Raw genomic sequence first — 25,918 nt, forward strand, 5'->3', positions numbered from 1 at the left:
TTTCCTTCCCTGGCCAATATTCCATTGTATATACGTACCACTTCCTCTTTATCCATTCATCCTTCGACAGACAACCAGGCAGCCTCCACATCTTGGCCATTGTAAACAATGCTGCAATTAACATATGGATGCACACATCCCATTGAAGTAGCGTTTTGGGTGTCTTTGGATAATTACCCAGAAGTGGGATTACTGTGTCCTTCTTTGTCACTTTGTTTTAAAGTCTATTTTGTCTGGTATAACTATTGCTTCCCCAGCTTTTGGTTTCTTTGTTTCCATTTTCATGAAATATCTTTTTCTTCTAAGATTCTCTTTGTCTTTAACCTTTGGCATTTTAATTATGTGTCTTGGTGTGGGCCTTTTTGTGTTCATCTTGTTTGGGACGCTCTTATGCTTCCTGGGCTTGTATATCTATTTCTTTCTTCATGTTAGGGAAGTTTTCAGTCATTATTTCTTCAAATAGGTTTTCAATACCTTGCGCTCTCTCTCTCTCTCCTCTTTCTGGTACCCCTATGATGCAAATCTTGGTACACTTGATGTTGTCCCAGAGGCCCCTTAAAGCCTCCTCATTTTTTTGGATTTGATGTTCTTTTTGCAGTTCTGATTGGGTGTTTTTTGCTACCTTACCCTCTAAATCGCTGATTCGATCCTCTGCTTCATTTAATCTACTGTTGATTCCCTCTAATGTACTCATATTCTTCATTTCAGTTCTTATAGTCTTTATTTCTGATTGGTTCTTTTTTATGTTATTTTATCTCCATTTTTATGTTTCCTGTCTCCATTTTTATGTTTTGAACTCTGCGTCTGGTAGTTTGCTTGTTTCCATTTTGTTTAGTTATTTTTCTGGAGCTTCGTTCTGTTCTTTTATTTGGGAAGTGTTTCTTTGTCTCCTCATTTTGGCTACCTCCCTGTATTTGTTTCTATATAAGGTTGCTATGCCCTCCAGTCTTAGTAGAGTGGCGATATATAGTAGGTGTCCAATGGGACCCAGTGGTGTAGTCTCCCTGGTCATGAGAGTTGGGTGCTCCATGTGTGTCCCTTGTGTGTGTTGTGTGTGCACTCCTGTTGTAGTTGAGACCTGATTGCTGTTTGCACATCAATGGTAGGGAATGACCCACAGGCTAATTGGTTGTTAGGACTGGCTGTGAATACAGTGGAGGAGCTGTTGTGCAGGGGCTGACCCTACAGAGCAGGTTCACTTTAGCAGGGCTCTGGTGCCTGCCCAATGTGTCCTTTGGGTGTGTCATAGTTGTAGGTGGCTGGGTGATGCTCCAGCTGGGTCTAAAGCTGGCCACCAGGTGTGGCAGCTCTGGGGCAGCCCCACCACAGGCCAAGTTTGGCCTCAGGCTGTGCCCTGCCCTGGGCCATCTGACATGAGCCACAAAGTAATCTACCTATGGCCACCACCCAAACTGTGCTTGGAGGTGCCTCAAGAGGCCAAGCCATGAACTGAGACTGGCTGTTGCCAGTGCCAGGCTCAGGGCTGCTCAGCCAGAGGTACCGGATAAGCCGAAGCTAAATGCTGCTTGTTTGGGTTTTGTAAATCTTTGAGAGATTTTAGGAAAGTTCACAGCATGAGCCAAGGAAGGCTGTTCATACGGAAAAACCACTGGAAGTGGCTATGGTGTGCCTGAAAATTGGGTGAAGTGTGGTTTTAGGGGATCACTAGGGTGGGGCAGATGAAACATGATAGCCAGTGTTATGGAGACTTGGATATGGCACGTGCCTGAGTCTGCATTCATCTGCACACAGGAAGGGGGGAGGGCTCAACAAAGAAACAAAGGCTTCTGCCAGCTCCTCCTTCTGGGAGAAAGCTGCCCCTCTAGTCCTTACCTGAAGCCGGACAATTCAGTTCCTCCCCATTATGTCTGTGGTGCCTTTTGCCTTTTGAACTGCTGTCCCAGCACTGGAGCTCAGAGCAAGTGAGTCCATCAGCAGGTAAGTCTGTGCATAGGCTCTTTAAGAGGAGCACCTGCGACTTCAGCTGCTCTCCAGATCACTCAGCCACAATCTCTGCTGATTTTCACAGCAAGAAGTTATGGGGGCTTTTCTCTGTGGCACTGAAACCCTGGGCTGAGGAGGGGCTAGGACCCCTTGCTCCTCAGGGGGGACCTCTGCAGTTGAGATAGCCCTCCTGATTTTAATGGTCACACTTGGGTGTGGGACCAGCCCATTCCACATCTCTGCCCCTCCTATCAGTCTCGAGGTGGTGTTTTTTTCTATATGTCCTTAGTTGTGAGGTTTTGGTTCACTAGACTTCAGGTGATTCTCAGTGATGGTTGTTCTGTGGTTTGGTTGTAATTGATACAGTCAGATTTTTCTTGTTTCTTGATAGAGATTTCCTGTAATGATATAAACTTCCCTCGTATTACCACTTTTGCTGTATCCCCCAAATTTTGGTATGTGGTATTGTCATTCTCATTTGTCTCTCTGTATCTTTTGATCTCTTCTTTTATTTCTTCTTTGACCAGTTGTTTAGTAGCATGTTGTTTAATCTCCACATATTTGTGGTTTTTCCCATTTTTTTGCAGTTGATTTCCAATTTCTAAGCATTGTAGTCAGTGAATATGCTTGGTATGATTTCAGTCTTCTTAAATTTGTAGAGGCTAGTTTTGTGTCCCAACATATGGTCTATCCTTGAGAAAGTTACATGTGCACTAGAGAAGTTCTGGGAAGTAAAGCTCTGTAAATGTCAATTATGTCCATTTGGTCTAATGTGTCATCTAAATCTGATATTTCCTTATTGATTTTCTATTTGGATGATCTATCCATTGCTCTTAACTAGGTATTTAGGTCCTCTACTATAACTGTGTTTATGTCAGTTTCTTCCTTTAGTTCTGTTAGTAGTTGCTTTATATATTTTGGTCATCCCATGTTGAGTGCACATACATTAATAAGTGTTATGTCTTCTTGATGTATTGCCTCCTTTATCATTATAAAATGACCATCTTTGTCTCTTGTTACCTTGTTATCTTGAAATCTATATTGTCAGATATAAGTATGAACACACACACTTTTCTCTGGATGCCATTTGCTGGGAGTATCATTTTCCAATCCTTCACTTAAAGACTATGTTTGTTCTTGCATCTGAGATGTATCTCCTGAAGGCAGCATATGTTTTGAGTATTGTTTTTCGATCCGTTCTGATACTCTTTGCCTTTTAATTGATGAGTTCAGTCCACCTACATTTAGTGTGATTATTGATACATGAGGATTTCCTATAGCCATTTTATGTTTTGTTTTCTGGTAGTTCTGTGTCTCCATTGTTTCTTTTTCTTTGTGTTTCTATCTGGTATTTTAGTTCAGTGGTATTCTATGTTTTTTTGTGTGTTTCCTCTTTTTTTATGTTATGTGTTTCATTTCCAGATTTTTTTGGTGTATATTAGGTTTATGTAAAAGAAAGTTTCATCTATACAGCAGTCCTTTTTTTTAACTGATTGCATCTTATCTCCATTCATCTGTGCAAGTTCAGTTCTTTCCTCTACTCCCTTTTTGTTTCTGTTGTCACAAATTGTCCCTTTTTGTGCTGTGAGTTCATCATCAAGTTGTAGTAGCTATTATCTTCTTTCTGAAAATGTTTTTAACCTCTATTAATCTTTACATTATATTTAAGTGTTTAATGGTCTATTTTGAACAAGGGTTGCAACTTCCTGCTTCTGTCTGCCTGTTGGTCATCTTACTCATAGTTTTGCATCCTTTTGCCTTTTAATTTCAGGTAAAAGAGACCTTTCAGTATTTCTCCTAATGTAAGTCTTGGGGTGGTAAATTCCCTCAGCTTCTGTATGTCTGGAAAAGCCTTTATTTCTCCTTCATATCTAAAGGATAACTTGCTGGATCCATTCTTCTTGGCTGGTGATTTCTCTCTTTCAATTATTTTAATATTTGAGTCCACCCTCTCCCGGCTTGTAGGATTTCTACTGAAAAATCCAATGATTACATAATGAGCTTTTCTTTATAAGTTAACGTCTTCTTTTCCCTGGCTGCCTTGAGAGTTCTAGCTTGGTTGTTAAATTTTGACAGTTTTAATACAATGTGCCTTGGAGAAGGGCTTTTTGGATTAATATAATTAGGTGTTCTATTAGTTTCTTGGATTCAAAGATCCAGTTCTTTTCATAAGTTTGGGAAATCTCATTGATTATTTGTTTGACTAGGTTTGCTGTTCCCTTCTCCCTCTCTTCTTCTGGTATACCCATTATTCTTATATTGTTCTTTCTAATGGAGTCAGATAGTTTTCATACAGTTCTCTCATTTATTTTTTTACTCTCAATTCTCTCTCTTCTTCCACCTGAATCATTCCTAGATTTCTATTTTCTATGTCACTAATTCTTTCCTCCATATGGCCTGTTCTCTTTCCTAAGCTTGCTCATTCATCTCGTTAATTGAGTTCTTCAGCTCCAGAATTTCTGCTTGGTTCTTTTTTATATCTTTTCAATCTCTTTGGTGAAGTACTTCTTTTGTTTGTTGATTTTGTTTTTGAGTTCATTGAATTGTTTTTCTGAGTTTTCTCCTATCTCATTTATTTTTTTCAGAACTGCAATCTTGTCATTTAGATAACATTCTTCCATGTCTTTGAATTTATATTCTGGAGATTTTCATTTTCGTTCTGAATTCCCTTGTTACGTTGGTTATTCATTGTGCTTTATGGATTATTTCTCACTTGCGAATTTGTGGGAATAAAATTTACTTCTTAAAAAGTATTCAGTACTTCATTGTTTCTCAAGTTGATAAGTAGAGGTCTTTCTTTCGTTTTCCAGTAGGTGTCGCTGAAGCACAAGTTTTATTTTAACTGCACTTTTGGGTCTTCTGGGATTTCTGTGGAGTGGTGTCACTGTATTCCCTGAGGAGGTGGGCGACCCCTTTATGATGGGGTCACCTTGGTCTCAGGGTGCCACTCCAGTGGATTGGAAGTGGCAAGCTATGAGTCTCCTGGTCTGTATATTCCCTGTGCCACCTTTCTGTAGCCAGAAGCCACTGGCACTACTGCTCTGAGTTGACCCAGTTGCCTCTACCAGGCTGCTGCCCATAGGTAAGGGATGGGTGAGGGTGGGTAGGTTCCTGTGTCTGTGGTTCTGCTTGTCCTAGTGGGTTTAGATGCAATGCACACAGACCACTTAGCCTGGAAAGTTTTCTTTTCAGCCCTTTTGCAATCTGCTGAGTGAGGATTTTACTGCTCTGCAGGCCATAAGGAATGGGGTGGGTGCGTGCCCACATTTGCAGAATTCTTTTTCCAGTGCTGGTGGGCTGTAGTACGCTGCGACTTTTTGCACTGCTACTCTGCCCCTGACCGTGGGCCCAGCCTCCATGTGTGCCAGCCATCTGGGCCAACTAGAAATCTCTGCTTATCGGTTTGCCCAGTGGGGGTCACACCCAGACCCTTCACTGCCATCACTTCCACTGGGGCTGCTGCAAGCATAGGACTGTGCATGGCTTCTGTCTCTGTCCTTATCACTCCCCATCTCATCTTCACTGTTCGCTCAGCTATGCCCACCTTCAGATGTCTCAATGTGCGATGTCTTAGACGTATTTTGTGTTGAGCAGGGAATCCTTTATTGAATTATAGGTGTCCAACTTGTTGTAACTACAAGGGGAGAGGCCTGGAGGTCTTCCAACGCCACCATGCTGCTGACATCCAAGAACGCCTTTCTAATGGGGCTCTTTGGAGGATGAAATACATCAATGTACAGATAACATTCAGCACAAACATTAGCAGAGTGTGTGACACAAATGGCAGGAGTAGTTGTCATTATGAGGATGTGTACACTAGGCACAGTGCCTGAGAGCTTGGGTTCTAAAAAGTCTAACTACCTGGGTTTGAATCCCAGCCCCACAATTTGCTAGTTATATGAACTTGGTCAAGTTACTTAATTCTGTCTCAGTTTCATCGTTTGTAAAATGGATACGTAAATAGCTTATAAAGTTCCTTTGAGGATCAAGTGAGTTAATATATAAAGAGAATTGGGAACAATGTTTGGAATATAACGGGAGTTGGTGTTTGTATTATCATGTTGCCGTTCTCACCTATTACCAAGACTTGATCCCCCACTATAGCCTTACGGAAGCACCCACAGTTCTTTACCAATGTGAGCAAGTTTATAGTTCAATGACCAAAACGGAAAAATAGCAAAATATGGACATATATAATGAAAATAATAGTGAGATGAGAGTTTCCATAGAAATGGAAAAAAGTCCCCTGTCTCTTAGGGCGGGAACTGTCAGCCACCAGCAGCAGCTCCTTTCACAGGAGCGTGAGAAAGAAATACTTAAATATTGCCCTATGAGGGGTCTTCTCAGTCTGAGCTAAATGTTCGAACTCGTAAGACTTTCATAGATGATATATGGCATGCCTCTACTTAGAAGGCCATGGTATAGGAACTACTTCTCACCATTAGGGCAGCATCACACTTTCCTTTTCTGCGGGACTCCTTGCAGTAATCTAATAACCACGGAAGAGCTAGCCTCTTTCTACGTGACATCTCAGATGCAAGGAGATGAGACCCACATCGGGTGGCTGTGGAAACCACCCTGGCTTAAAAGCCATATTACCCACAGGCTTAAAAGCCATATTACCCACAGTATCTCTTACAATAACTCTATAAGCATAGATTTGAGTGTTTTCTGGGCAAGAGACATGCCCAGAAAAATACTTGCTGCACTATGGGAAGTCCAAAGCTATGGCTCCCCATCAAGGAATTTATAATTCGTTTTTAATTTTTAACAATGCAAATATAATTTACCAATTAGGGGGCATTTTTATCATAAGCAATGTTGCCTAGAAACAACATTGACATTCTATTCTTATTAGGTTGCCAGGGAAACAGAGCTTCAGAGTTAACCAAAGTTCAGATTCTCACACAGAGAAAATTGTTCCATTAATCCCGTAGAGCAATGAGTAAATTTGCATTTTCTAACACATGCATACAATGATAACATTTTATAAGGCACACTGGTAAAGACATTAATTACAATTTCTTTATATTATAAGAAAAATAAAACACAAGGTACTCAGGGAAATATTCAATATTGAATTTGGGATAAAACTTCCAAATAAAGACTAGCTCATAAGCAACCACAGCTATAACCGTAACTTTTTTGAAGTAGCAATAATTTGAACGGAATGGTTTGTTCAAATTCTTGATAGTCACCACTGCTGAGAAACTTTGTTTATAGAAGTAAGAGATAGCAAAGAGTAGAAAATGGTTTACTGCTTTTGTTTCTCATGGATGAAAACTTCCTTTTCCATTAATCAAAATTTAAATAACTTGTTCTCTTGAAATTATGCACCCACAATACCACCATTCTTTAATTCTAACAGCTTTGTCTTTTCTTCTTTTGATAAATACAGTGTTGAAATTTCTTGTGATAATGCAAATTGATTTAAAATCCAATGAAACGTTTCCATATCAAGTATTTCAGAAACAATGGGGAAGCTTTGTCAAACACAGTCGGATGTTACCATTTGACCTAATAATTTTTCTTTAAGTTTAAATCTATAACAATGACTGCAAATCACTAGAGAACCATTTTAAATATCACTTTTCCAAAGTTGAAATCGTGCTTTGAATTCTTAATCTTTGTTAATATGTTTGAGTATATTTTCAGGTAGCTCTTGTAATTTTTTAATTAAGTTCATTGAGGTGCTCAAATGTCATTAAGTAGCTCCATAGTGAAACCAAGAACTATCCTTCATTGAATCTGAAAACTCATATCATTTGCAAAATGTTTTTCAATTCTTGACAAAATTCTTCTTTGGATCACTAATGCACTTAAGCAGGGAACAACAAAAATTGGTGTTCTGCTTGCATTTCTTTGTAGAAAGCTAAAACTGAAGTTTATGTGGTTGCTTGGATTTTATTAGAGTCAATGTTGATAATATTGTTTATTTAGAAATTTATAACTACAGAGAAACATTTATGTATTGGAGTCCTTTTGTGAATATATTATGTATTATTTGAACCTCAGGATTATCAGAATAAACTGTAGATGGAATATACATTTTTCAGAAGTATTTCCATAATACCTCATTTGCTTTGAATATTTCATCCCCAGCAGCCTTTTTATTTTCCTCCTCAGAACGAAATTCTTCCAAAGATTTCACTTCAGGGATTCTAAACAGTGCTGTTATCTAGTAGATATTAACGTCTATAGATTCATCAATATTCAATAAAACTTTTTTTTTCAATAAGACTTTAAGAATGTTCTAGGTTATGGTTATCTTTGTCATCTGATATACTGGTCTAGTCGTATTATTGATTGTTTTCCTTTGATTTTCTGGTTCCAAACAGAATAATACAATTTCTAAATAGGCTGACAAAATTGCAATTCTGTCATAGTAAGTCATTCTGACATTAGATATTAATTGTGTGTTCTTGTACTCTAAGCTTCTTGAGCTTCTTGATTAGATAATAATCTAAAAAGAGAATTTGGTTTCATGTTTTGTTCTTGCACATGCCTTAAAAAGTTCAAACCCAGGCCGGCCCACAGGCTCAGGTGGTTGGAGCGCCATGCTCCTAATGCCGAGGTCGCAGGTTGGGTTCCCACATGGGCCAGTGAGCTGTGCCCTCTATAGCTAAGATTGTGAACAATGGCTCTCCCTGGAGCTGGGCTGCCCTGAGCAGCCAGAGGTTGGTGTGAGCTGCTATGGGCTGCTGTGAGCAGCCGACCATGACTGGAGTCCAACTGCCTCAGCCCCGGGGAGCGCAAGGCTCCTAATACCAGCATGGGCTGGGAGCTGTGTCCCTACACAACTTGACTGAGAAACAACGGCTTGAACCGGAGTGGGTGGGGGGAGACAGAAGAAGGGGGAAAAAAAAGTCAAACCCTTTTCTGGGTATGGTTTGATAAGGTGCTGATATAGCTTGCTTGGCACTACTGATTCATTTGATAACATTTCATACAAAATGAGATATTTAGGCGAAAGGACAAGAATATTACTGTGGTTCACAAATCCCAATTTGAGATAATTTTAATTATATTGCCTCATTTCCAATCTTTTCTTTTACCACTGTGTTTATCTTATACCCTATTTCTATTTTCTCTCTGAGCATATCTTCCCATAGGTGACTCAGTAATAGTATGACATATCTTTGTTTTACTTTATTTTTTCTTAATCAGAAAGACAGGTTATTGTGCTAGGTATGGAAATTACGGAAAATGTTTCCATTGGATCCCCCACGTTTGGTGGGGGGTGAAAACATTCTTCGATAGCAAACTCTCAGTCTCGTGCGGGTCTCATGAACATCACCAAGTTCCTCTTGACAGGCAGTGGAGCACAGACATTAAGAGCAACGCTTCAGATGCAGACTGTCACTTACTTATTGTACTCATTGCACATACTTATTGTACAATGTCAGGCAAATTACTTACCAAATGTGTGCCTCATCTGTAAAATAGAGATAATAATTGTATCTCTCTTATAGTATTATTGTGAGGATTAAATGATTTACTATATATAAATACTTTGCGTAGAATGCAGTAAACACCAATAAGTCCTCATCTTTTATGACATAAAAATGTGATGATTCGCTTCGGAATCTTCTCACCGAGTGGGTATATAACCCAACTGTCTAGCCAACAGCCCTCCCTTGTACCGTATAGCTGCCCCTCAGTTACAATCACTCTTCTTCAAGGTCTGGGTCCTAAAAAAATAGAATGATTTTGTCTTGACCAGTCTTATTCTCTGTTCTTCTGCTGTTTGTGATTTCCCTAGTTCCTGACGCTTTGCCTAGTTTCTCCTCATTTGCCCCAGACCTGAACAGAGTCACCATTATGTTGCCTTGCTGGGCAAAATAATCTTCAGCATATAGTTTTGTATTTACCAGGTTGATATTCCATCATATTAGATATCTCCTTGAAGCTTATTCTTGACAAAATTGTTATGTCTAACACATACACTTACATTAATTCTTCAGAATAAACTTGATAAATGGAACTATCTTCTCTCTTAGAGGCACTGTAGTAGATATAAATATTATGGAACTGCACATTTAATGTATTTTACTACACTTGAAAAGTATGTGAAGATATTATATTTAATCACATTACTTTTAAAAGTAGTTTTGTATAACATGTCCTCATCTCGTTGAACCAATATTTACTACTTTTAACTTCTAATTTAGCTGCTTCCAGTTATGTAGCATCCAAATCATTGTATTTACTCACAAGGTTTATAATAATTGGAGTTCAGGCTAGAGAGGTAATTTAGCATCAACCCTAAAACATGATACCAAACTGTGATTCCAACACTATCCTCTTAAATGGGACCTGGCATATTACTACCAAGCATCATTACTATCAGTCCAAACATAAAACATCTACTCAGTTCCCCTAATAGAAGTGCTCAGTAGTCTAGAAATACAATAATTTCCCTAATTGTGCAAAAGTACATTTTCCAGTCTCATCTTCAATACAGACATACCTCAGATATACTGTGAGTCTAGTTCCAGACCAGCACAATAAAACAACTATTCCAATAAAGGGAGTCACACAGATTATTTGGTTTCCCAGTGTATAGAAAAGTTATATTGTGGTTTATTAAGTGTCATAACAGCATTATGTCTAAAAAACAATGTATGTACCTTCATTAAAAAATACTTTATTGTTAGAAAATGCTAATCATCATCAGAACCTTTAGCAAGTCATAATCGTTATGCTGATGGAGTGGAGGTCTTATCTTAAGTTTGTAAAAAATGAAATATCTGTGAAGTGCAATAAAGTGGAGCACAGTAAAACGAGGTATCTCTGTACTTCATCTTGTGCTGGTAAATAGATGAAAATCAATTTTATATTTTGCAAAATTTGACTATTCTTGTAATGGGGAATGAATATCGAATGGCATTCCTTAATATCTGGGTTATTGGATGATTTTTTTTTTTTAAAAAAGAAAGCTATGAAGACACTTCACATATTAATCAAGAAGTATGTTTTAAAAAGTCATAAAATAAACAATTTTTCCAATAGTTCCCATTTAAGTTCTATAACCTCCTCTCCAAAAACTTACGAATAACTAGAAAAAGATGTAGTAAGATATCGGTGGAATGATAATATTATTAAAGGGTTTTGTTTTTTTTTACATCGAAGGGCTTTAAATTCCATTATATGTTAATTTTCCCATCTTAAAAAAAAAAAGCAATTTCTCTCATCTTAAAAAAACAACACACACACACAAAATCCAAAACTCATTCTGACCCCAATTTTCATTTATCACCCAATTTCTTTTATATCTTTGGCATTCCAAAATGAATACATCTAAACCCAAACTCCTATTCTTTCCCTGAGGAATCTTTCATCCAATTTTTTGTATCTCAGTTAATAGCAACTCTACCCTTCCTCTTGCTCAGGTAAATGGATCATTAAAATCATCCTGGACTCTGTCTGGTTGTCAGCCTTGCACACAGTCCACACAAACATCCTGTTGGCTTGACCTTCAAATTATTTCCACAATTTGACTCACTTCTCACCACTACCACCTGTCCATCTCTCATCTGAGCAATTACAGCGCTTCTAATTGGTCTTCCTGCTTCAACTCTTGCTCCCCCAAAGTCTATTCTCTATACAGCAGCCAGAATGGTCCTTTCCAAATGTAATTCAGATCGTCACCCTTCTCTGCTTGAAATCTTTCCATGGTTCTCAGAGTAAAAGCTAATGGTCGGCAAGGCCCTTCCTGATCTGTTATCTTGCTCTCATTCACTCTATTGTAGTCACATTAGCCTCCTCTTCACGTCCTGCACATGCCAGGAATGCTCTCGCCTTGGGATATTTGTAGTCACTTTCCTGCTGTCTGGAATGCTCTTATTCACTGTACCCCCCCACCACATAATTCACTCCTTCTTCTTCAAGTCCTTGTTCAAGCGCCAGCTTCTCAATGAGGCCCATCCTGACCACCTTGGTTAATTCACAATCACTTCCCCAGAGCTCCCAATCTCCTTTGCTTGAACTCTATTTTCCCCATGATATTAATCACCTCCTAGCATTCTATATAATGTACTCATGTCTCGTGCTTATTATTGTCTCCCTCTGCTAAAATGTAAGCTACATGAGGGCAGTGATTTTGATCCGGATGGTTCGCTAATGTAGCTCTAGCACCTAGAAGAGTTCCTGCTGCAGAGTGGGTACTCAACACATTTTCCTGAATAATTGGACTTTCATAAGCATCTCGGTTCTTTCCATAAATTATTTCTCACTCCTGGTAAGTTCTTTTGGATTTACAATAAATCTATTATTCTGAAATTTGATTAAAATGTTTTTCTTCTCCCTCACTTCTCCCCAGTAGGAGAGCTCTCCTCAGTGCTGTCTGATTCAATCAAAACTACAGTGCAGTGTAAGAGAGAACTGGAGAATTCCTGGAAGGTCTTTTTATCTTCCTACAACAGAGAATCAGGAAGGTAGTTCAAAGAATTTGGTGGAAAAGCTGAACTATTCTCACATTCAAGGAAAGACTATCTCAACAACTGCTGTTAGTCGAAATAACATGTAAAATAAATCACACATCATTTACTTGTTATACATTTCTATCTTCTTTTCTCAGTAATCACAAAATACCAAAACTATGTTTGTAATACTGATAAAAAATAGATTACATAATATAAACATATGAGAAGCACAGCAGTATGCTACTCCATAAATTGTTAATGTCTATAAATAAATGACAAATAAATGGAAAAAATAAAATTCTTTTGATTAAGATTCATTTACCATTGGATGATAACCAAAATTATTTTGGATCATATTTATCATGAATAATCAATTATGGATAGCATTTGCAATCTTGTATGCAATTTTTAATGTTAATAAATTGCTTCATAAAAGAGAACTTACTTCAGATTATATCTGTCATAGTCGATGGAAGACCTTGGCACTGCAGGGATCATATAAAGAAATCCAAGATGTTCATTTTCACGTATTATTTTAATGATTTGCAAGGGATTACGTACATTGGCTTTAACGACATCTTCCCGATCATGGAAAATGTACTTAGGGAAAGTTGAGGAACTAGTGCCATAAAGACTTCTTTTTCCAATTGTGGTACGTGGAAGTTTAGGAGGAGAGGGAGAGAATATCTCAGCAGAAGGCCGTTGGATCTAAATAAAGCCATTTTAAAAAAAAAATTAGTTTTTGCAAAACAAAAGCTATAAAAAAGTGACAAAATATTAATCTCAAGGAGCAATCTCTCTACTTCCCGAGATGTCCAGGGCTCAAAGGCAAGCATTTTAGAACTGCAAATTTTCAAACAATTTGAAGTGTTTATTCCTTCCAAGGCAGTGATATTCTTTCTCAGTACTCCCTACCCAGACGCCCATCCCCTTACCAAAAAGCAGCCCTGGGTCAGCTCCTATTGCCTTTTCCTCTCCTGTAACTCAATGTTGATTACACTGAAATACTATCATCTCTCTGGTGTTCATGGAAACACACCACTCTCCGTCCTCAGATGCTCTGCATGTATGCTGACTGTGGCCTCTCCTCTCGCTGCAAACTCCTCACCTTGTTTTGACAACCTGATGCTTTTCAGTGAGTGAAATCTTAGACAGCTGTAATCATAAGTCATAATAAACTATAGTTTTTTTGTGAATGTGAGGGGTGGTTACATTGAGTACTGGGAATCATTATGTAATAGCCTTGGAGAAGCATACACGTTATTAACTCATAACTGCCTATTCTGGACACCACTGCTTCTCACATTTAAATGTGCATGTGAAATACCTGTGTGTCCCGCTGAAATGAAGATTCAGTCAGTCGGTCTGGAGTGAAGCCTGAGATTCTGCATTTCTAACCTGCTCCCAGGAGATGTGGATGCTCTGGCCCATGGATCACACTAAGCATCAAGGCTTAGTTTACACACCATGTTCACACACATGAGCTTTGCTCTATTCCCTGTGTTCCGCTGTCTGAATTCTCAATGCCACTCACACTCCTTTATTCCTCTTCCACAAACTTTGGGGCAGTAATACCCACATCCCCTCTCCTATGGAGGAAGTTGGTAACCCTGTTTGAGGAAATTTGACACTAACTCCAACAGTCATCACCTTGTCTCGCTGACAGTACACAGGTAACTGGCTTTAAGATAAAAGAATCACCATCGCAGACCTCCTTTGTTGAATAATTGATGTAAATACATAAATGATATCTTTATTGACTGTTAGCATAGCTAATAGAGGCTGCATAGCTACAAGAGACTTATTATCATAAGCTTTGTGGAACAATTTTCAGAAAGTTTGTATTCACAGGGATCATTATTACCCATCTTTAAAAAATATACCATTCTGAATAGAAGTTTGAGAAGAGAATCCTGGAAAGTTCAGAGGTGAAGAAAATACATCTTTGAAGTCAAGACATAAAAAGTGCTTCTTTCACTTATTAGCCAGGGATAGCAGCAGCAGCACTGTTTTCTTATGGAAAAGAATAGACACAAACACAGAACCAGAGAAAATACATATTACCTTGGTCCAGTGTTTCAACAAGGGCTATAGTCAACTTTAACATTTTTGTGAGACTATAGTATTAATATTTTAACAGAAAATGCATTTGTTTTCTTTGTTATTTCCTTTTAAAAGTTTTACCGCATTCAAAATGAAAGACTTCTTCAACAATAGGCCTACACATTTTCATCTGAGTACAATTTCTAATTACAGAGATATTGTAGGTTCAGTCCAGACCCACATAATAAAGTGAGTGTTGTAATAAAGCAAACTGTAATCTTTTTCCTGTTGGAGGGTCTTGCCTTCCATTTGTAAAAACACAAGCGCGATAAAGCGAAGTGCAATGAAACGAAGCATGCCTGTGTATATCTCAGTGGGAAGACGTGATTCAATTTAAGTAGTCACATACCCGTAAGTTTAGATTTTGTGGGGGTAGGAGGGGGAATAAAAGAAGCATTTATTTACAAAGTGTAGAACACCTGTAGTACTCCTCTGTGATGGATGCCCAGTCCAATTTTATACTTCCGTCTTTCTTAATTACCAGAAGCGAAGCCTCCAACTGCCCTTCCTTTATCTTCCAGGAAATCCTCATTGTTGCATTTCCATGCTAAACTCATTCTGAGAAATCAATACTCCCCCAAATGACCCTCTTCTTAGAATAAATACCCTTCTCCTTTTATACGGCATATCCCCTTTCTTTCAAATTTCCCTTAAACCCCTAACTCTGTACGTAATTCTTCACTCAGTTACAGCTACAATCAAGTATAACCCATACTTAACATTCCTTTCCAGCTTCCTCCCTTCATCCCACTTACCCATACAATTTTTCTGCTCTTCTTTAAATGCAAGCTCTTGAAGCCCACTTTTTACCAAATTAATTAATTTATAGGCAAACAGATCTTTCCTGGCCCTACTTAGGACAGCTCGTTCTCTCTTTCTACTTCAAAGAAACCAAATTAACTAAGGCTATACAGTTTTATACTGTTTATCATGTAGCATTCTCTCAGGATTATGTCACCCAGACCCACAGTTAGCCTCCTTCCAGCTGGCTTCTCAGGCTCCCAATTCTCCCGCCTCATCTGCCTCATTCACTTTCCACTCATTCCTTGAAGTTTAGAGCAGCTCCTTAGAGTAGGTTTTCCTCCACAGACCATGCCCCTGGACATCAGGTTTAAGCATTTCTTCTATGCAGTTCTCCATCATTTTATATATTAAATGACCAAGGAGAGCTCTTATTATACCTTGAGTGTTCACTTGTCCATCTGCCCACCCCCCGATTCTGAAATCCTTGAGGACAGAACTTGTCCTCAACTCTTCATTTCTAGCACCCTAGCCCAATGCCCGAAAGACAATTAGCACTCACTGAAATGTTTAACAAATGTCAAAGGATCCTCTCAATATAATGCTCAGAGAAATCTTGGCTCTATTGGCATTTTTATTGAGTGTGTCCTCTACACTTTCTCCCATTTCTGTTTCTTTAATTATCTACAGGTATTTATATAAAGCCATACTCTGGTGATTTCTCCCCAGAGCTACTATTCGTTTGTTGCATGTAAGGCAACTTCCCACTCTACCACTCTCACTAGTTACAAAAGTTGTCTCTCTGTCTGGTGCAGTTTCTATTTTATTGTTCTTTCCCGAGGTTTTCAAAGATTGCCATTTTGGGGAATAATGATGAAAATTTCATAAAAGTTAAAACACTATTACGTCTTCTTTTTACATGCAAGAGATCAGAAGACACTGTACAGATGCTAAAAGATTCCTTTATGATTTTCCTCTACTGTCCAAACTTTCCTTCAATAGGAAGAACTCAGAAACACTGGATTCCCCAAATCCATTATACAACCTGATAGAAGATTTGGCCATTATTCTTATGTGTTAAAAGCATGTAAACAGTACTATATAAAACTAAAATTTATTAAAATAATTAATTAAGTACTTTCAATACTATACCTGTTGTTTTTTTTCCACATCTTTATGCTCAAGAAACTGAGTAAGTGATTTGATAGACTTTTCTTCAGTGCTTTCTGTAGGTTTTAAGACTCCAGAAGTGATCATCGGAAGTCGCTTCTGTTCATTTAAGTATTCTGGTCTCTTATGATCTTGGTAGACCTTTAGCACTGGCTTTGGGGAATAAAGAGACATGTTAATGTTTTTAATATTAACGTGAATTTGTTTTATTCTTCACTACCTTTGGACTCTATCCTTGTTGGAAACTGATTTTCTCCTGGGACCAATTTCCTATCCAAACCACAATCATTGTAGCTCCTACCACTATTGTTTGTCCATGACCCACTGCTCGACTAGACTTTTCTAGTTGTTTCCCATTAATTCTGTACTTTAAATATTACAACAGCTACTGTGGGAAGAAGCATACAATCCCCCAACTCTCCCGAAAAGACATAAATCACTTCCCGTAGCTATCACTGATTGAAGAACTAAAAAAATGGTGGCATTATCTTATGTCAATCTAATTTCAAACTAAGGCAGTAAAAATTCAGGTTTTGACATAATAAACTAAATCAAGGAATTCACTATAATGGTTTTAAGTTCTAAGCATTATGAGTGTAGCATGATAGCTAATCTCTTATACACAGCAGTGAGAGAAAAAGCCTGAGAGTAAGTGTAGTAAATAGCTGTTAAGTTTTCAGGTATATGTAAATTACATTTGGTTAAAAATACCTCTTGAGTTATTACTGAAGAAAAGACTAGCTGGCGCTATAGTAATGAGGGTGGGAGGGGGATCTCACCTATGTAACAAAGTGGAAAAGAAATATAGACCAGAATCACAAGTTAAGAAGAGGGAATGGGGGTCCACGATGGAGGTGTAGGAAGACCCTGGACTCACGTCCCAAGGACACACCAAGTATACACCTACAATAGAGCTGAAGAATGACCGAGCGCAGATTTAACAGATTCTGCAGAACAAATGAGAGAGGGACCACATAGAGCAAGGTAGGAGAGAGGGAGATGCAGTAACCATGGGAACCCTCCCCCAGTGGAGCAACCTGCAGTAGGGAGGAATATCATTTAGAGACCCACGTGCAGAATCACCTGCTCTAGGGCACAGCAATAGAACAGTGTTTTAAAGAGCACACAGACTATACATGGAAAAAAAACAAAAAACAAAACAACCTAAAACTATTTACTAATCCCAAGACGACTACCAAATGACTGGGGAACTGCAGGAACTCTCCAAGATCAGGGTTGCCAGTGAGTGCCATTTCTTATGTTCCCCTTCCACCTAGTTAGCGCAGGTGGGACCTTGGTCCAAGTGCTCTATCCAGCCTACAAGGCTGCCACAGTGTGCCCTGGGCCACCTCAGCCAGCACTCACTCCAGACCCAGCTAGGTGGCCTGACAAGGTGGCCTAGAAGCCACAGGGCCTGGGCCTTTCCCCATGCCTGCTCCATACCTAGCCAGCTGGCTTGCCAGGGTGCCCCCAGAACCACGTGCCCCAGCCATTTGAGCCACACCTGACCCAGGTTCGGGCAGCCAGCCTGCCAGGACACCCCTGGCACTCCACATGCCTGCCTAGGCGCCAGTCAGCCTGCCAAAGCTCCCTGGCATGTGCAGCCTACACAAAAGTCACTCCTACACAAGGCCACTCCTTCAAGATCAAGAGAGGCAGAAACAAATACAGAAAGTCAACAAAATAAGGAGACAAAGGAATATATTTCAAATGAAAGAATAAGAAAAAAATCCCAGAACAAAAATGAAATAAATAATAAAATAAAGATAACTAATAAAATGAAGATAAGTAATTTTCCTGATAAAGAATTCAACATTTTAATCCAATTATTCTTTATCCAATCATTCATGGATGGACATGTAGATTATTTCCATGTCTTGGATATTGTAAATAATGCTGCAACAAACATAGGGGTACATATATCTTTATAAATTAGTGTTTTCATATTTTTGGTTAAATACTCAGAAGAAAAATTGCTGGATCACATGGTAGTTCTAGTTTTAATTTTTAAAGGAAACTCCAGACCATTTCTATAGTGGCTGCACCAATTTACATTCCCACCAACAGTGTATGAGTGTTCCCTTTTCTCCACATCCTCTCCAACACTAGTTATTTCTTGTCTTTTTGATAATAGCCATTCTAACAGATGTAAGGTAATATCTCAGTGTGATTTTGACCTATATTTCCCTAATAAGTAGTGATATTGAACATCTTTTCATATGTCTATTGGCTTTCATATGTCTGTATGACTTCTTTGGAAAAATGTCTGTTTAGATCCTCTGCCCATTTTTAAATTAGATTTCTTGTTGTTATTAAGTTGTATGAGTTCTCTATGTATTTTGGATATTAACCCCTTATCAGAAGTAGCATTTGCAATTAAAAAGATGAAATATTGCCATTTGTGACAACGTGGATGGATCTTGAGAGTATATTGCTAAATGAAATAAATCAGATGGAAAAGCAAAAAAACCTATAATTTCACTCATATATGCACTATAAAACAAAAAGAAATAAACTAACAAAACAAACTCATACATAGATAAAAATAACAGAATGGTGGTTACCAGAGGGAAAAGGGGAGTGGAAGGAGGGCAAATTTGAAAAACTGATATGAAAAGGCAAATAACCTAATTTTAAAGTGGAAAAAGGTTATGACTAGAATCCACAAAATAAGTCACATATATGCCAATGAATGAATGAAAATATACTTAACCATTAATAGATGAAAATTACAACAACATGATGCCATTTCACATATCTGTCTAACAAAAACAAAAGAATTGACAGTATCAGGCTTGGCAAAGATGTGGGTAAATAGGCCCTGTCATACACTGTAGGTGGAAAGACTAAACTGGTGAAATCTTAGAGTGCAATTGGGCAATATTTTTCAAAATTAAAGATATACGTATTTTATGACCTATAAAATGACACTTCTAGGAATCCATCTTTATGTGTACAAAGGAAAGACCATTCAATGTAGTCTTATCTAAAATAACAAAATAAAAATGACAACAACAAATATAACCTGAACTCCCATCAATAGGAGACCAGTTAAAGGATACTATATTATGGCGTTATCCATGCAACAAAATACGGTGCAGCGTCAGAAAAGATACCTCTGTATGCATGGATTTCTATATATTAATATTTAAGTGAAATAAGCACTTTGAAGATCAGTATGTATTGTATAATCTTACTTTAAAGCTATATATGTTTATACGCACACTCACATATACACATATATGTTTGAATAAACATATAAAGCAGCCCGAAGGGCAACCACAAATAATAGTAGTTGATGTCTGAGGGCGGAAGTGAGAATTTTCACTATTTACTTTATGCACTTTCACTGCTTCTTTACATGGATTTATAATTATCCAAGCACATAAATGGATTCTTCTGATCCGTAGTCAGACGCGTTATCCATTGCGCCACTGGCCCCGTACATAAATGGATTCTTATAATTAGACATTTTCAGACAAAATTGTTCAGGACCCTAGGCATTTACTTTAAAAATAATAAAACTATATTAATACAGGCATATCTTATTTTATTGTGCTTGCTTTATCACGCTTTGCCGATATTGTTTTCTACATCTTCAAGGTTTGTGGCAACCCTGCTTCGAGCAACTCTATTGGCGCCATTGTCCCAACAGGTTCAGATGATGGTTAGCAGTTTTTAGCAATAAAGTAGTTTTTAATTAAGATATTAGTTTTTCAGACATATGCTATTGCACACTTAATAGATTACAGCAGAGTGTAAACATAACTTTTATATGCACTGGGTATGGAAAAAGTTCATGTGACTCACTGTATTGTGATATTCACTTTACCATGGTGGTCTGGAACCAAACACAGTATCTCTGAGGTATGCCTGTATACATATTACTACACATAGTACTCTTTCTGAAGTTCCCAGTATTGAATGCTACACTAATATCCAAAAGAGCCTTACAACCTACATAGTTAAGTATCTGTATTGTACATAATTCTAGAAGAATTTCTGGTGAAGATCCACCAGAAAATTTTGTTTGCCACTATATCCCTCCTTCCTCAAACTACTTAGAACTCACAATTTTTTCAATAAGTAATTGTGTTTATAACTTCATAAATAAGTCTTGTTACCTTAAGCGGAAAGAACGGGGCCACTGAGAGAGAAGAGCGGAGGAATGGAAGGAAGAAGTAAGGGAAAACAAAGAAGGAGGTGATGAGATCATTCTTAAGAAAAGAGCCAGCTACCAGACTGGCCAGAACTCGATTTTGGTGGCTGATAGCAGACCCAGGACGCCATCTTGCCCCTCAAATTTAGCTAATTGTAATTGACTATAATATTGTTATCATTACAGGGAGGGAAAATCTCCACCCCTCTATGTTGCCAACTCCAAGAAACATCATAATTAAAGTGCCAAAGGTTAAAGACAAAGAAACAATCTTCAAAGCAGCAAAAGAAGTTAGTTACCTAGAAGAGAGCTTCCATAAGTCTATCAGCTGATTTCTCAACAGAAACTTTGCAGGCCAGAAGGGATTGGCAAGAAACACAAAGTGATAAAAAGCAAGGACCCACATCCAAGATCACTCTACTAGGCAATTTTATCATTTAGAATGGAAGGAGAAATAAAGACCTTCTCAGACAAGAAAAACTAAAGGGGTTCATCACCACCAAACCAGAATTTCAAGGAATCTTAGAGGGACTTCTTTAAGATGGAAAGAAAGGAAGGAAGGAAGGAAGGTAGGAAGGAAGGAAGGAAGGAAGGAAGGAAGGAAGGAAGGAAGGAAGGAAAAAAAGAAAAAGAAAAGATCACAAATATGAATAATAAAATGGCAATAACTACATATCTATCAAAATTTACTTTAAATACAAATGGATTAAATGCTCCAATCAAAAGATAGCATGGCTTAATGAATAAGAAAACAAGACCTGTACATATGAAGCTTACAAGAGACTTACTTCATATATTAAGGCACGCACAGACTGAAAGTACAGGGTTGGAAAATAATATTCCATGAAAATAGAAACAAGGAAAAAAAAAGCTGGGATAGCAATACTTATGCCAGACAAAATAGACTGTAAAACAAAGGCTATGACAAGAGACAAAGAAAGACCCAGTAATCCCACTTCAGGGTATTTATCTGAAGAAACCCAAAACGCTACTTCAAGGGGACATGTGCATCCGTATGTTCATAGCAACATTGTTTACAACGGCCAAGATGTGGAGGCAGCCTGGGTGTCTGTCAATGGAAGAATTAATGAAAAGTAGGTAGTACATATATACAATGGAATATTGCTCAGCCATGGAAGGAAATAGGTTCTTGCCATCTGTGGCAGCATGGATGAACCTGGAGGGTGTTATGCTGAGCAGAGTGTCAGACAGAGAAAGACAGATGCAGTGTGATTTCGCTTATATGTGGAATCTAAAGAACAAAATAAACAAACAAACAAAATAGAAATAAACCCACAGATACAGAGAACATTTTGATGGTTGCCAGATAGGAGGGAGGTTGAGAGGGTAGGTGAAAAAGCCAAAGGGATTAAGTACAAATTGTTTGTTACAAAGTAGTGATGAGGATGTAGGGTATAGCATAAGGAATATACTCAGTAATATTGTAATAAGTACATATGGTGTCAGATGGATACTAGGTTTATCAGGGTGATAGATGGGAGGGAATTGGGGGGCGGGGTGAAAAAGGTGAAGGGATTAAGAAGTACAAAATTGATAGCTACAAAATGGTCATGGGAATGTAAAGTAAAGCACAGGGAATATAGTCAACAATGTGATAACAACTATGTGTAGTGCCAGGTTGGTACTAGACTAGTCAGGGGAATCACTTCTTAAATTATACAAATGTCTAACCACTATGCTATACATCTGAAATTAATATAAAATAATAGTGAACGTCAACTGTAATTGAAAATTTTAAAAAGTGGTGGAAAAGGTATAGGGAAATAAGAGGTCCAAATTTCCAGGTACAAAACAAATAAGTCATGGGGATGTAATGGACACCATGGGGAATATAGTCAATAATATTGTGATAGCATGGTAAGGTGTCAGAGGGTTGCTGGACTTATCACGGTGATCACTTCTTTAGGTATATAAATGTTTAGGAATAACTATGCTGTACACCTGAAACTGATATAATGTTGTATGTTAGGTATGTTTTTTAATAAAAATGTTAAAAAAAAACCCAAGTCTTAACTTTTAGATTTTCATTCCTTCTTTGTTGTGAGTCTCAAAATACTTTCATTCCCCAAAGCAATTTTGCAACTTCCTCTGTAGCCAAAAGTCACTAGGGTGCTAGTTTTCGAACTTACCAGAGGCTCTAGTTTTATAGGCTGCTGTCGTTTTCTTGTCCTCTCCTGGGCTTTCGTAGTGTGACTGAACACCAGGACTTGTGTATCAGCTTCATTTTCTGTGGGTGTTATAAAACTCGGTCTTCCCTTTACCTTTATACTATTCAATCTTGTAAGCATAGGGTTTTCCACCTGCTCTTTAGTAGTTTTTAGGTTGAAGTCAATCTTTGAGTTGTGAAAAGCCATCCTCACTTCTGAAAGTGTAGGGTCAGGAAAAGACAAATGAAAAGTAGAACAAAAGGACGGGGGATATGGGGCTAGTCGAGGGGCCTTTAAGAACTAAAGAGAGCTAAATTTGCTCACTCTAAAGAAAACCCAGGAAAGTTATCCCATTCTTCCCAAATGGAGGACTTGAACGAGAGGAATGAAAATTAGGAATTGTTCCTGGCTTTCAAGAAGCCCTGTAGTTTCTTGAACCCAGGAATTTTCATTTCTAACAAGTTTTTGGGTGATGCTGCTGCTGCTTATGCCACTGATTTGGGGACCACACTGGTCTAGATTGGAAGAACGCAGGGAAGTGCAATTAGCATGGAGATCAATGTTTCTCACACTTGGGTATGCAAAATATCTCCTGGGAAGCTTGTTTAAAATGCTGGTAATTGTAATACAAGCAATCTGAGAAATACAGCCTAGTATTCGTGAAGGAACCAAACAAGGGAAAAAAGAGAATTGAGAGCTAAATCCTAAAACAGTCCTTCTGGAGCATTTACGTGCATGAGAATCACTCACTTGAACTTGTTAAAATGAAGGTTCCGATTCATACACTTTAAGTAGGAAGGTCTGAGAATACCAGAACTATAAGCCTTGTGTAGTGGTCTTGCATCCTCACCACTCACACTCCCACCCCACCAGAAAGGCAGAGATACTTCTCTTCAAAATGGTATTATGGCACATGAAGTCTTGCACCAGGCATCAGCTGGCCTAGCTTTTAGCCTAAATCTGCACTGGCCAATCAGAATATAATGCAAGTCTCCTATGCAATTTTAATTTTTAAAGTAACCACCTTCAAAAGTGCACAAAAGGAAACAGGTGAAATTAATCTCAATAACGTGCTTTATTTACCATATCCAAAATATTATCATTTCAACACGTAACCAGCACAAAACTGGTTAATGTGATATTTTATTTGTTGTTACAATGTCTTCAAAATCCAGTGTGTATTTCACATTTAGAGTACACATCAATTCAGACAGGCCCCATGTTGAAGAGCTCGGGTTTAGATCTGACCATTCAGTGTGAAATCTTGGACAAGTCTATTGCTATCTCTATTCCTCATTTTCCACACGTCTGAAATGATAGGTGGGTCCTAGGGAATCACTGAAATGTCTTGCCATTGACTTTCTCTGCCTCTCTTGAGCTTTCTTTATGTCCTCCGAAAGCCATGCTGTCTCTAGCCTAGAAGTAGGAGCCCAGCCCCATAGTTAGATTTCTTCAAGACTCACCAAGTCAGACAAGAGCAATTGTCTCCGCCTAGGGTCTCCAGAGACAGAGCAAAGCCGGGCTGCGAACAGGAAGGGGCTGTAGTCGGGAATGTTTCCCGTTGCCTAGCAGCCAGCAGACCTCTGGGTGCACACTGCGCCTGTGCTCAACCTGTCGCCACGGCAACGCCTCAGCCAACCGCAGCTCTCCGGGCAGTCCAACCATCAATTTCTGGAACATTTCCTACGTCGCTCGTTGGGGAACAGCCCGCACTCTAACCCCCGGGTTCGTCCTGGGCGCTGGGAACTGCCCGGGCAGGTAGGCAGGGCGACGGAAGGACTTGGTCAGCTCTGACTGTTCCTTCGCTTATCAACCACGCTCCTTGTCCTTCCCTCCCCCTGCAGGGGTCTTTTTCTCTGTTTCCCCCCCTCAAGATGCTTAAGATGGACTCGACGTTCGCTTTAATCTAACTTTTTCTTGTTAGAAGAATCAAGAATCTGGACGGGGGTGCGTTGTGTAGACAGTTCGGGTCCCACTCTCAGAGGGAGCGAGCATCCTGCATCGCTGCCCCTCCCGCCCACCTCCTCCCGGGGGTGTCCTAAAGCGCAAGGAACACGGGCTTTTCTTTCCCTCAAACTCCACCGTGTGTTTTCAACTATTGTTCTTTTCCACCTGGAAGGTAATCTAGTGTCAGACGTAGCACGAGCCCGCGTTACTGTGAGTCCTCGCTCCCTATTTACCAAAGCAGACCTGGATCTTGTTCCCAATTAAGTCCCCAAACGACTGCTGCTAATGCTGTACGTAGGCGACCCCACCCAGCACAGGTTGCTTACTGAAGATGCCTGGTCATAGTTCCTTAATAGAGGAAGCAGCCTTTTCATTTGTCCTGAGAAAATGTTACACCTGCTTTTCAACCGCCCCTTCAAGATGACATAATCACCGCTGGAACTCATTATCTTCTTTTGCGCTTTTTGGTCCCTCTTTTTTTTCTCACCTTGATATTTGTGTCTTGTCTTGAATGCCAAGCCCTACATGAAGTGCTTTACGTATGGTACAACCTGCATTTTCTCAATCTTAGCGTATTCAGGTAGGTATTTTACATGCTAGGTATGACGCAGCCTACAAGGTAGAGAATCATATAACAATAGAGTTGGAAGGGAGATTACAGATCACTTAATCCAGCTTCCCCCATTTGATTAATAAGAGAACTAAGATCCAGAGAGAGCGCAAGTGATTTACTCCAGGTCAGGCAGCCAGTTGTGACAGAGACAAAAGTAGAATGCCTAATCCCTAATCGGGAACTGGAAGCAGAAAGGGAGTAACTTCAGTTTAGAAACAATTCAGAAAAACTTCAAATGTAGACATAATAAATGCTAGTTCCCTAGAGATGAAAGATACACACAAAGCCAATCAGAGCCAATAAAAGATAATAATTTATATAAACTGGAAATGAAAAAAAGAAATGCAAAACCAAATCAATACCGTGTTTCCCCGAAAATAAGACCTAACCAGAAAATAAGCCCTAGCATGATTTTTCAGGATGACATCCCCTGAACATAAGCCCTAATGCGTCTTTTGGAGCAAGACTTAATATAAGACCCAGTCTTATTTTTGGGGAAACACAGTACATTAGAGCATAAAATTATAATAATCTGTAGTGTTAGATACATCCAAAAAGATTTCATTTCAGATGTGCTGTGAATATTTTAATCTGTTCCCTTCAATGTTTATGTAGTGGAGACAAAGACTATTGCTCCTCAGTCCCAGAA

The 25,918-nt window shown here is 38.8% G+C and overlaps 1 protein-coding gene across 1 annotated transcript in view; it reads right to left on the reverse strand.

Annotated features, from left to right (window-relative positions):
• The window catches only part of DNAH6 (dynein axonemal heavy chain 6), a 248,121-nt gene extending 223,807 nt beyond the window's left edge, over nt 1–24,314 (reverse strand). Inside the window, exons 1-4 of the mRNA XM_019756389.3 lie at nt 24,173–24,314; nt 22,692–22,924; nt 16,365–16,535; nt 12,814–13,076 (exon numbers count right to left, since the gene is read on the reverse strand). Coding sequence (XP_019611948.3) covers nt 12,814–13,076; nt 16,365–16,535; nt 22,692–22,916 — 659 coding nt within the window. The 5' untranslated portion in view covers nt 22,917–22,924; nt 24,173–24,314. The remainder of the gene's footprint in view (nt 1–12,813; nt 13,077–16,364; nt 16,536–22,691; nt 22,925–24,172) is intronic.
• Nucleotides 24,315–25,918: the final 1,604 nt, after the last annotated feature.

Source organism: Rhinolophus sinicus, chromosome 2 (genome assembly GCF_057876585.1).
Source record: "Rhinolophus sinicus isolate RSI-liver-muscle chromosome 2, RSI-T2T, whole genome shotgun sequence".
NCBI classification, from domain to species: domain Eukaryota; kingdom Metazoa; phylum Chordata; class Mammalia; order Chiroptera; family Rhinolophidae; genus Rhinolophus; species Rhinolophus sinicus.